The sequence below is a fragment of the Periplaneta americana genome, chromosome 15 (genome assembly GCF_040183065.1).
Source record: "Periplaneta americana isolate PAMFEO1 chromosome 15, P.americana_PAMFEO1_priV1, whole genome shotgun sequence".
NCBI classification, from domain to species: Eukaryota; Metazoa; Arthropoda; class Insecta; order Blattodea; family Blattidae; genus Periplaneta; species Periplaneta americana.
In genome coordinates, this window is record NC_091131.1 from 47,117,956 (window position 1) to 47,130,905 (window position 12,950).

A 12,950-nucleotide genomic window follows, 5' to 3' on the forward strand; every position below is an offset into this window, starting at 1 on the left:
AAACCTCTTGGTGTGAATGTGAACAGACCTTTAATAGCCTGATCTCAAAATGTCCGCGATAATGATCGTCATGCTGAAATAATCGTTAAAATAACAGTAATAATAATAATAATAATAATAATAATAATAATAATAATAATAATAAGCGATGAATGGAGAATTGTAAAATCTATGAAGAAAAATATATGGAAGAGAAGCGGGAGAAGACGTAAAAAGATCTGAGAGATGACGTCGAGAAGGAGCTAGGGGAGAAAAATTAGGAAAAGGAAGAGGAAGAAAGAGCACTAGGAGCTAAATGAATAAAAAGAGCGAAAAGAGGTATAGAAGAAGAAAGATCATGAATAGAAATAGGAAGTAGAGAAAGAAGAGCTGAAAAAGTACAGGACATGGACAAGAAGTAGTAAGATTATGAAAATATAATAGAAAAATGGGAGAACGAAGAACTGAAGGAAGAAAAATGGAAAGAGTTGTAAGAGTACGAGGTAATGAAGACAGAAAAATATCAGGAGGTGGAATAGAAATACAAAGAAAGTCAAGAGAAAAAAGAAGTGAAGGAAGAGCACAAAAACCTGAAGGCAGAAGAAAGCTGGAGGTGGAAAAGAAGTAGAAGAACATGAAAAGAGAAAAGTAGAGGAAGAATAGAATGAGCTCAAGGAAGAAAAAGAGCAGGAGATGGAAAAGAAGTACGAGAACACAGGTGGAAAAAGAGTATAAAAAGCGGGAGATGGACGAGAAATAATATTATGAGAGAAAAGAAGAGGAAGAAGATCACAAAGAGGACGAGAAAAAAAGAGAAGGAGATGGACGACGAAAAATAGAAAGATCATGAAGAGAAAAAAGGGGAGGAAGAGCACAAAGAGCTGGAGAAAGAAAAGAGAAGGAGATGGACGAGAAATAGGAAGATCATGAAGAGAGAAAAGAAGAGGAGGAAGAGCACAAAGAGCTGCAGAAAGAAAAAGAGACGGAGATGGACGAGAAATAGGAACATCATGAAGAGAGAAAAGAAGATGGAGAGCACAAAGAGCTGGAGAAAGAAAAAGAGACGGAGATGGACGAGAAATAGGAAGATCATGAAGAGAGAAAAGAAGAGGAAGAGCACAAAGAGCTGGAGAAACAAAAAGAGACGGAGATGGACGAGAAATAGGAACATCATGAAGAGAGAAAAGAAGATGGAGAGCACAAAGAGCTGGAGAAAGAAAAAGAGAAGGAGATGGACGAGAAATAGGAAGATCATGAAGAGAGAAAAGAAGGGGAGAAAGAGCACAAAGAGCTGGAGAAAGAAAAGGAATAGAAGACGGACGAGAAATAGGAAGATCATGAAGAGAGAAAAGAAGGGGGGAAAGAGCACAAAGAGCTGGAGAAAGAAAAAGAGTAGGAAATGGACGAGAAATAAGATCATGAAGAGAGGAAAGAAGGGGAGAAAGAGCACAAAGAGCTGGAGAAAGAAAAAGAGTAGGAGACGGACAAGAAATAGGAAGATCATGAAGAGAGAAAAGAAGGGGAGAAAGAGCAGAAAGAGCTGGAGAAAGAAAAAGAGTAGGAAATGGACGAGAAATAGGAAGATCATGAAGAGAGAAAAAGAAGTAGAGGAAAAACACAAAGAGTTGAAGGAAGAAAAAGAGCAGGAAATGGACAAGAAACGGGAAGATGATGAAGAGAAAAAAGAGAAGAAAGAAGAGCACAAAGAGCTGAAGGAAGAAAAACAGCAGGAGATGAATGAGAAATAGGAAGATCATGAGAGAGAAAAGAAGAGGAGCAAGAACACAAACATCTGAAGAAAGAAAAAGAGCAGAAAGTGAAGGAAAAAAGATTACAAAAAGAGACAGGGAGATAAGGAAGGGCAAAAAGAGTACAATGAAGGAGGTAGAAGTGAAGGATAATGTTATGATGAGCGAAATGAGGAGGAAGAGCACGGGGAGATGAAGAAAGAAAGAGAGCAAGAGGTGGAAACGGATAGGAAAGAGCAAGAGAAGGAAGGGTAACAGGTGATGATGCACCTTACGAAGAGAGAAGGAAAAGTACGAGGCGAGGAGGAGGAAAATTAAGAGAAAATGGAGTAGAAAGGGCCTTTAAGGAGAAAGGGGATAATGAGATATGGGAAAATGATGATGAGGTAAAAGAAAGAGAAAAAAAGGAGAAGAAACAAGGAAACGTGGTGAATTGTATGTGATTAGGCAGTGGAGTGGGGCGGCCGCAGCCGCTGGCGGAGGTAACTCGGCGCGGCCGGTGCATTGCCGCTCAGTCAGCCCTGTCATGTGGAGGTGTGTGTGTGGGTCGCGAGTGCGGCGCCGTAAATAATGTGTGTCACTGCATAGCTTCCTCTTCTCCAAGTGCTCGTGTGCATCAATTCATATTCCTGCGCCAATATATTTTTTTTTTCACATCTTTAGCCGGAGGACGTTCGACTTTTTTCCCTCCCAAATTGGAAAAGACAAGTTGGAGCTGATACCGTCCGGATTTAAAGACCACGGAAACAATATTCATTAACGGAGGGATTTATTTTCTTATGGGTAAGTAGTGAGTTTATATAATCAAGTTTAAATAATTTACGACCTTTAAAAATATTTCAATTTTAGTTTCAGCCTTCACATAAACTGCGTGGCATAAACTTAAAACTTTATTCTATTATTATTATTATTATTATTATTATTATTATTATTATTATTATTATTATTATCATTATTATTATTATTATTATTATCATCATTTGTTATATTTTTGAGCATCGTAGATGGTCGGTGGCACAGACCAACCAGTTATCACTACATCTCAGGCACTTCCTAACAAAATGTGCTATATTCAACAGGTTTAAGTTCTATGCTCCAAACAGATTCATTTGTAGCTATATATTTTTTAAACTATTTCGTTTCTTTTACTATACCATTATTATGTTTATTCTCATGAATCTTCTACCAGTGAAGATATTAGCCAATCAGTCATCAATTTATATTTTATTTGCATTCAAGAACTTCGTAACAATAAATAAATTCATGAGGGTTGAAGTCTTTACTCCAAAGAGATTTTTTTCTTTTATAGTTACAAATATTCCAAAACAGTGGTTTTCATTTTTAATAGCAAATACATAAATAGATAAGTAAATAGATAAACAAATAGATATATAGTTAAATAAATAAATAGCTAAATAAACAAATGAATAAATAAATAAAACATAAATAATCGTTTCTTAACAATACGGAGTTAGCGTTTTAGATAAAAGCAAAAGAAGTCATTAACTTTTCTACAATTAGTTTCAAAAAGTCTTTTCCCGGTGATTAGATGTACAGTCTTAGAAAAAAGTTTTGTCGCACAAATACTTTTAAAGTCCCAGAAAGTAGACAGTGCGCATGATCAGACATACAACGAAACAAAACTAATTTTATTATCTCAACTAGTCCTTTTCTTGTGAACCAGGTTGCTCGTCCTCTGATCATGCGCACTGCCTCATTTTTGGGACTTAGAAAATAGTTTTGTCGTACAGCTACTTTATAAGACTGTACAGTACCAAACACAAGCCTATACAGGGTGAAAGGAATATAACTGGATTAATTTTAAGAACAGAATCTTTAGGTTGTAAATACCGGTAACGAAAAAGTCAAATATCATTTTGGTATTTGAATAACGGTTTAGCCGAAAAAAAGAAATAATTTGTGGCGAAAACTTGAATGAAGAATTTGACCTGACACTATCACAAATATGTTCATTCAAGTTTGCACCTATAACTTCTTGCGATGTAGAGAGGTCATTCTCTGCCTACAGAAACATAATGACTGACAAGCGAAGGAACCTCGTAGAAACCAACTTAGGAACATTATTAGGTTGTTAATTGTGCAAAAAAAAAAAAAGTGAAGTGAAATAAGACACTTCGAACAAAAATGAAAGTGCATATTTTAATGTATTTTTCGCTTAATCGTGCATGTTTCATAGTTTGATAGCGCATGAATTCATGCATGTTTTGGGATTTTATAGTGGATGAAATTCTCGTCTCTAGTCTAAGATATCAACGCGAAAAGCAAGCCGAAAAAAATATTTCTTTTGTCATTTTTTGGAAAAACGCTTCATTTGTGTAATAACGTACAAAATTAACTGATTAAAAACGCATTTACAGTGTAACGAAAATTTATCAGTTAAAATTTCAGATACTTTTTTTTTTTTTGCCTAAACCGTTATTCAGATACCAAAATGACATTTGACTTTTTGGTTACTTACAACCTAAGGGTTCTGTTCTTAAAATTAATGCAGTTATACACCTTTCACCCTGTATTGTAATAATTTTCATTTCATTTCAATTTTTCCATTTAGGCTATGTTATTCCATGGATCTTACATCAACATAATAGCTTTGAGATGGAGAACGAGCAAATACTGCACAAAAATATATAACACATAGTAATTAGATCAATTCAATTTACAAGCATAAACAGTTAATCACTTGTACAGATTATGAAAGTGGGGACATTTTCTTAATTCTGTTCTAAACTTTTTCTCTTAGCCTTTTTCTCTTTTAAAGCTGTAAGATTATTGGGTTTATTTATATACGAAAGTATTAAATATATGCCCATATGAGCACAAATAATAATAATAATAATAATAATAATAATAATAATAATAATAATAATAATAATAATCTTCCATTAGTAATGCATATGGCTATAAAGAATAGGAGATTAATTAATATTAGTGCTACATGTTTTTTATTATTACAATGAAACAATTGAAGTTATGTTGCACAGCTAAATACTTTCAAATCACCACAAATATATTAGCTCTCAACTGTGGCTTAAGTGGTAAATTTTGTAGCTGGGCACGGATTCGTTTCCCAACATGGAAGTGGCTACCCTACCTCACACAGAGATTGGTCGTGAGTCCTTTCTCTTGTGCCCTTTTGTATTGCCTTAAGAGGTGTTCTTGCGCCTTCCCGATCATATTAAAGGGGTCTCGCTATTTGTGAATGGCTAATGTAGGTTAATAATTCTCAAACAGGACCCTTTTCATGGAGATAATGACGATAATTATGATAATTGTGATTGTGGGTGTAATAAGGATAATTTGAAATTTGTATCAGGTGCTTATCTAGTTGCTAAAATTAGTGAAAGACGGTCCAGATCAGAGACGGGGAACTCGTACTGTAAACAGAGCAGTCAGTATGAGTACCTGCATATAACAGCAACTGAGATAGCGGGAGAAGCTGAGCTCTCTGAGAGGGACTATTCTCCATCGCTGGTCCAGATGAATTGACTAGTTACCAGAGTTAAAAATGAAACAAACACTCATGAATATCCAGAATTAAGATATTCACTCATCTACAATATAAGCCGCGGAATGTTTCGTGAAATGATTTCAACGTTTTCAAAACGAGTGACTTCAGAACAGTTTATGAAAATTGACTTTCTTGGAATGCTGCAGCCAATAGTTTCTATAACTTATTCCTCTTTATAATAATAATAATAATAATAATAATAATAATAATAATAATAATAATAATAATAATAATAATAAAACAATCATTGAACTGAGGACTTTCTTTTAATTATTACAAAATTCCTAATACTTTTGCATGAGACGCTACAGCATTATTTTAACCATTTTGGCCTTTCATTGAACCATCACTAGAGTCCCTCATATGGCGATTCACCCTGACCGTGTGGTAAACATGGTGCAGGGCCACCATAGATACGTCACAGAACAAGTACAAGGCAAGGGACAAAAAGCCAGTCCCATGGAACGGAGATAAATCTGAGCCCATACCGGGAGTCGAACCAGAAACCTCTTGGTTGACAAGCGTACGCGATAGCGGCGGCCTTAATGTTTACACGTAAGAGTAAGTTACGTAACTGCAACAATTACTACGATATTTATTTACTGAAAATGTTCCGATATTATTACTTAATATCAGGGTCAAATTTTATTTTTTATAAATCCTAATTTATTCCTCATTTTGGTATAAATTTTGAGTTATAATTAGGAAATATTTAGAATTAAGTGATCTATATGACACAACCACGGTATTCTTTGTGAAGCTGTTTCAGTACTTGCTTTTACAGACTGCATCAATCAATTCAGTGATTTTTTCTAAGCACTTTACCGAGTTCAGCAAAAAAGATCCCGATTTTAGTTAAATGAGTGAGAGTATCTTATTCAAAGTAAACGAACAGTGACTTTTTTGTCACCTTTATTATGAATGAATGAATTAAACGAAATTTTGCCAGTGCAAGTTCTGATATTTCTTAACCATTAAATTTACTCTCAAAGATACGTCTATGCTAAAAGATAGGCTGCTTAGATTGTTGTTTAGAAGGACAAAGAGCCAAGAGATAAAACAACAAAACTACTGTATTTACGGTTACTTGAGAGTATTCAGGCGTTTCGAATACCTTGAAGTTCTTCGATTATCGTTCGAACGGAAGGGTGAAAAAATAAACAGAGGATTTCCACGAAAGATACTGAGGAATAAATATCAGTAATGCGGAGATTGAAACGAGAGTAGACAGTGCATGGATGAATATCATGCCGTCTGCAGATCTGCTAACATGTAGGCTACCAGCTATATACAAACTCCCTTGTAAGAAATGAAATACAGTGAAGTCCCTTCGTTGTTCATAAATTGGTGTAAAAATTATTAGCTAATCAAAGGTCATTTAATATGCTTGTACTATGTTATTGGTCTTCTTTGCCCGCCCCTATCTCGGCGATGCAACCACTTGCCGAGCGATGAAATCAGTGACTCGTAGACAGAGGACGGGGTGTAATAAACCGGGTGAGTACAAACACTGTTTACTGAGGATGACCAAGCAGCAAATTCCCTACAAGTTTCAAATTAATTTCTTATCTGAGTAAATATATTATGAAAGAGTATCACAAGCTTAAAACATACTTTGTCGTTAATGCTAAAACAGTTATTTTATTTAGAGGAGTTACCACTGTAATTATTTACTCTTAAATATTTGTATGTGTACAGTAGTGGCAAAAAAAAACCCCGGACCGACCCTTGTAGCTGATTTCAGAGCCTTGTTCACTCAGAGCACGATAGACTGGCAACTAAGACTTTCGTGGTTCGAATTCTGCCTGGGAAGGAAACTTTGTTTTGTTCCTTATTCAAATGTATTCCCAATACTTTTCGATTGCAGCGATATTTTACTACTTAATTAACTTATTATTTCCAGAACATGAATTTTACCAGCAAACGAAAAGTATTGGGAATAGGCTAAATTTGAATAAGGAACAAAAAAAAGTTTCCTTCCCAGGCAGGATTCGAACCACGAAAGTCTTAGTTACCAGTCTATCGTGCTCTGGAGTGAACAAGGCTCTGAAATCAGCAGCAAGGGTCGGTCCGGGTTTTTAACTACTCCTGTAGATATTTAGATGCTAAAATAATTCTTATTTAAGCTTGCATTTTCATGTATAAGTGAAAATAAATTTCTTTCTTCTTCTTTACCGTATCTTTTGATGTCAAGGTCGAGCATGAGCAAAGCGATCGCCTTATCAGTAACGTATTGAGTGGTGTTCCTGTAGTGGGCGGAGTCAGCTAGCTTTCCAAATTAGAAGTTTCCATAACAGAAGATTCCAATGGAGGGACTCCATTGTATTTGCTTATATAGGCCTATCAAACACTTAATTCCAGTCGTCGTAAAAGTTCTAGTGGTTACTATACTAACCTTTAAATCCGAGGCCCACATAAATACTTACTAAAAGCAGAAATTATTTTTTGGAAAAAATAAATAAATAATTTTTTTCTAGGCACATTTTTCAACATAAAAATTTAAACAAAAATGTATACATGTATTTTAGGAATATCTCACTGATGTACAACTTAAAAAAATACAATTAAAATTGTAAAAATTACAAAGCTTAATAGCGTGTTACCTTAACAAGTGTCAAACATTTTATTATAGCCAAAACTTATATTATCATTTACCTATTCATGCTTTCTTCTTGAACTGCATGTTTTAACACGAACAGCGAATATAAAAAGATAAATATACTCATTAAAACCAAAGAATTACATAAAAAAAGAAAATTCAATGCTATATTGTTATCGATTTGTCTGACATTACACAATGACTTACCTCATAAGAAAAAAAAACATAGAAACCAACTATATGACACGTATCGAGAACAGTATTAGATAATAATGACTTTCGTAGAGATAGAACCCCGGGGCGGACAAGTGACTAGTAACAAAATAGTCAATGTGAGTGATTAGTTAGGTAACTACACATCGCGTGTTGGACACTTGGATAACCAGCTGGTAAGCGATAATCTGTCCAGTCGGGCTGTTTGTGGCCACTTTCTCGGATATCTTTTGTTTGTGGTAAGAAAAGTAGATTCGCGTGCCTCAAATGTATTACTCAATGCGTAACCAAAAACATGCTTATGGTCAGTGATCTTACCACTGGCTTACGCACTGGAACTCTTAACAGTAAGATTAAATTTAATATTATTTCTTTCATTTTTTTTTGGCCCGGTTATTTCGCTGTAACGTTTCTTCACTGTAAGACAACCAAGTCTTATCGATTAACAGAAAATGCATATTAAGGATATTTAAACAATTACAATGTCTATTGTTAGTATTCTTTTTCTTCCATCCTTACGTGCACTGCCAAGACAAGCAAGTGCCAGACCTTATGACTCAGGTGTTGGCACCAATCTTCGGGTTTCTCTGTGCTTACGTATCTCATGCGACGTCCATCATGTTTCCTATGGGGTTGGAATTTTTGGTATACAGGCCTAAACTGTTTATGGTTCAGATTTTAACAACAGCGACGTCATGAACTATACGAATATAACAACGCATCGTCATCAATTTGTTATTCTAGAATGAAATAAATGTAGCACTAGTCGATTATTCGTTTGTCGCGATAAGGAATGAGTATACTACTACGCATACTATTTTCCACAATTTACATCAAGTTATTGTTGCCGTATTCGCACTATTTTCCACAATTCATATCAAGTTATTGTATGCATACTATTTTCCAAAATTTACATCGAGTTATTGTTGCCGTATGCATACTATTTTCGGCAATTTGCAAAAAGTTATTGTTGCCATATGGGCATTATTTTCCACAATTTACATCAAGTTATTGTTATCGTATACATACTATTTTCCAAAATTTACATCAAGTTATTGTTGCCGTATGCATGCTGTTTTCGACAATTTGCAAAAAGTTACTGTTGCCATATGGGTATTATTTTCCACAATTTACATCAAGTTATTGTTGCCTGTTGCCATATAGATACTATTTTCCAAAATTTACATCAAGTTATTGTTGCCGTACGCATACTATTTTCCATAACTTACTTCAAGTTATTGTTGCCGTAGGCCTATGCATATTATTTTCCAAATTTACATCTAGTTATTGTTACCGTACGCATACTATTTTCCAAAATTTACATCAAGTTATTGCTGCCGTATGTATACTATATTCCAAAATTTACATCTAGTTATTGTTGCATACTATTTTCAAAATTTACACCGTCATTGCTGTCGTATGCATACTATTTTCTAAAATTTGCATCAAGTTATTGTTGTCGTATGGATACTATTTTTCACAATTTACATCAAGTTATTGTTATCGTATACATACTATTTTCCTAAATTTATATCAAGTTATTGTTGCCGTATTCATACTGTTTTCGACAATTTGCAAAAAGTTATTGTTGCCATATGGGTATTATTTTCCAAAATTTACATCAAGTTATTGCTGCCGTATGTATACTATATTCCAAAATTTACATCTAGTTATTGTTGCATACTATTTTCAAAATTTACACCGTCATTGCTGTCGTATGCATACTATTTTCTAAAATTTGCATCAAATTACTGTTGCCGTATGCATACTATTTTATACAATTTACATCAAGTTATTCTTGGCGTATGCATACTATTTTCCACAATTTGCATCAAGTTATTGTTGCCGTATGGATACTATTTTTCACAATTTACATCAAGTTATTGTTATCTTATACATACTATTTTCCTAAATTTATATCAATTTATTGTTGCCGTATGCATACTGTTTTCGACAATTTGCAAATAGTTATTGTTGCCATATGGGTATTATTTTCCACAATTTACATCAAGTTATTGTTGCCTGTTGCCATATACATACTATTTTCCAAAATTTACATCAAGTTATTGTTGCCGTATGCATACTATTTTCGACAATTTACATCAAGTTATTGTTGCCGTACGCATACTATTTCTCAAAATTTACATCAAGTTATTGTTGCCGTATGCAAACTTTTTTCCAAAATTTACATCAAGTTATTGCTGCCGTATGTATACTATAGTCCAAAATTTATATATAGTTATTGTTGCATACTATTTTCCAAATTTACATCGTCATTGCTGCCGCATGCATACTATTTTCTAAAATTTGCATCAAATTACTGTTGCCGTATGCATACTATTTTATACAATTTACATCAAGTTATTCTTGCCGTATGCATACTATTTTCCACAATTTGCATCAAGTTATTGTTGCCGTATGGATACTATTTTTCACAATTTACATCAAGTTATTTTTATCTTATACATACTATTTTCCTAAATTTATATCAATTTATTGTTGCCGTATGCATACTGTTTTCGACAATTTGCAAATAGTTATTGTTGCCATATGGGTATTATTTTCCACAATTTACATCAAGTTATTGTTGCCTGTTGCCATATACATACTATTTTCCAAAATTTACATCATGTTATTGTTGCCGTATGCATACTATTTTCGACAATTTACATCAAGTTATTGTTGCCGTACGCATACTATTTCTCAAAATTTACATCAAGTTATTGTTGCCGTATGCAAACTATTTTCCAAAATTTACATCAAGTTATTGCTGCCGTATGTATACTATATTCCAAAATTTATATATAGTTATTGTTGCATACTATTTTCCAAATTTATATCGTCATTGCTGCCGCATGCATACTATTTTCTAAAATTTGCATCAAATTACTGTTGCCGTATGCATACTATTTTATACAATTTACATAAAGTTATTCTTGCCGTATGCATACTATTTTCCACAATTTGCATCAAGTTATTGTTGCCGTATGCAAACTATTTTCCAAAATTTACATCAAGTTATTGCTGCCGTATGTATACTATATTCCAAAATTTATATATAGTTATTGTTGCATACTATTTTCCAAATTTACATCGTCATTGCTGCCGCATGCATACTATTTTCTAAAATTTGCATCAAATTACTGTTGCCGTATGGATACTATTTTATACAATTTACATAAAGTTATTCTTGCCGTATGCATACTATTTTCCACAATTTGCATCAAGTTATTGTTGCCGTATGGATACTATTTTTCACAATTTACATCAAGTTATTGTTGCCGTATGCATACTATTTTCCACAAGTAACTTCCGTACGCATACTATCTTCCATAATTTACATCAAGTTATTCTTGCCATATGCATACTATTTTTCATACTATTTGCTTGGTATTTTTATTAGGGTCATTATGTCGCAGACTTCTGTAAGAAACTGGCTGGAACGTTTATCACGAAAGAAAGAATAAAGAATTTACCATACAATTTTACCATACAAATTCAGAGGAGTAGAGGATAAAAGCTAGCTAATCCAGAAAATTAAAGTTTTATTTTCATACAGTTTCATATTATGTGAGATGAAGAAATTATATTTTCTTAATCGTAACTCAACACTGTATCAAATACTATGCTATCTAGTGTCGATGAGATTGCTGGTAGAAAGATGGTATTTGGCGAGAGGAGTCCGAGTATTCGCAGTGCAAGTTTTCTTTCCATGTTTTGAAATAAATCTTATGATTTATACAGTATGCAGAAGTTTGTCCATTTTATATATTTATCTCTTTTGCTGAAGAAATGATAAAGAACTGGAAGTTACGAATCGAGTCACCCACCCAAACATGTGTTGCACTTTCTCAGCTGATCCAAGTGGGCTTGTCCGCCGCTCCTGTAGATCTCCTTGGAACCGGTAAGCAGATTTCTTAGATCTACTGAATCCTGTTACCCTTTCAACACGCCGGTCTGTGCATTACTCATTCCAGTTACGGCCTGCAGACAAATTCTACTTACAATGAGAAAAAGAACTGTGGCATATAGATACTATGAATCTAGAAGGGGGTGATATAGTATGGTCACTTGAAGGCAGCCTAAAAGCGTGTTGTACATGAACCCACAGTCGAATTTCGGCAAGGGGAAGGCGAAAAAAAGAAAACTTACAATGATGATGTGTATGCAGTGATTGGGGCAAGGGATCTCAAAGGAGAAATGTTTCGTTCGGGAAGTCTGACAAACAGGAAACAAGAATAAACAACCTGCTTACACACTACAAAATGTAGAAAAATTGATCGACTAACTTCGTGGGGCAATTGTTGGGGTCAAGGCAAGTAATTTTAACAATAAACTAATGTCCGGATATGTTAACCTTCTTCGCTGGAGGGCGTCCACATTGGCTTATAGTGTTCTCTTTAAATACAATTCAATGTTGAGGCCTAAGAATAATGCAATGCAAGGGCTAGAATACCGTTATGATGAATGAAGCAAGAAAGGAGAGAGATTTCAGATACTTTTTAAGTCATAGTCACATTTGTCTCATTTTGCTACTCGACTTTTAAAAATTCGACAAACTTGGAATGTAAATGTGCAAAAATGCGACCATCACATTGAACTTGAGGGAAGTTCAAAAGCTGAGTTCAGAGATTGTATCAACCAGTCAATTCTGGAGAATCTAAATTAAAATGAAATGTTAATGAAATGGGCAATATTCAAGAAGGTATTGAGTAATGGATGTTCAGGAATTTATTTCAAAGAAATGGTACAATTATGCAAGCCAATGCTAACAACTTGTCCCGCGCCGTGGCGTAGTGGTCTAAGGCATCCTGCTTAGGGCTCGAGTTACGGAATGTGCGCTGGTTGGAGTGCTCATGGGAGAAGAAATTTTTCTCATGAA

General features: G+C 34.3%; 2 protein-coding genes across 2 annotated transcripts in view; both read left to right on the forward strand.

Moving 5' to 3' along the window:
* Positions 1 to 12,950, forward strand: part of chas (chascon) — a 472,926-nt gene that overhangs the window by 260,779 nt on the left and 199,197 nt on the right. The gene's annotated exons all lie outside the window — the stretch shown is intronic.
* On the forward strand, positions 776 to 1,866 carry LOC138714850 (uncharacterized). The gene has a single exon (XM_069847046.1). It carries the CDS (start codon positions 906 to 908, stop codon positions 1,725 to 1,727), a length of 822 nt encoding a protein of 273 aa, XP_069703147.1. The 5' UTR covers positions 776 to 905; the 3' UTR covers positions 1,728 to 1,866.

Bases quoted from the DNA above. Each gene is read 5' to 3' on its own strand.
- LOC138714850 (XM_069847046.1), top strand. From the start codon at position 906: ATGAAGAGAGAAAAGAAGAGGAGGAAGAGCACAAAGAGCTGCAGAAAG.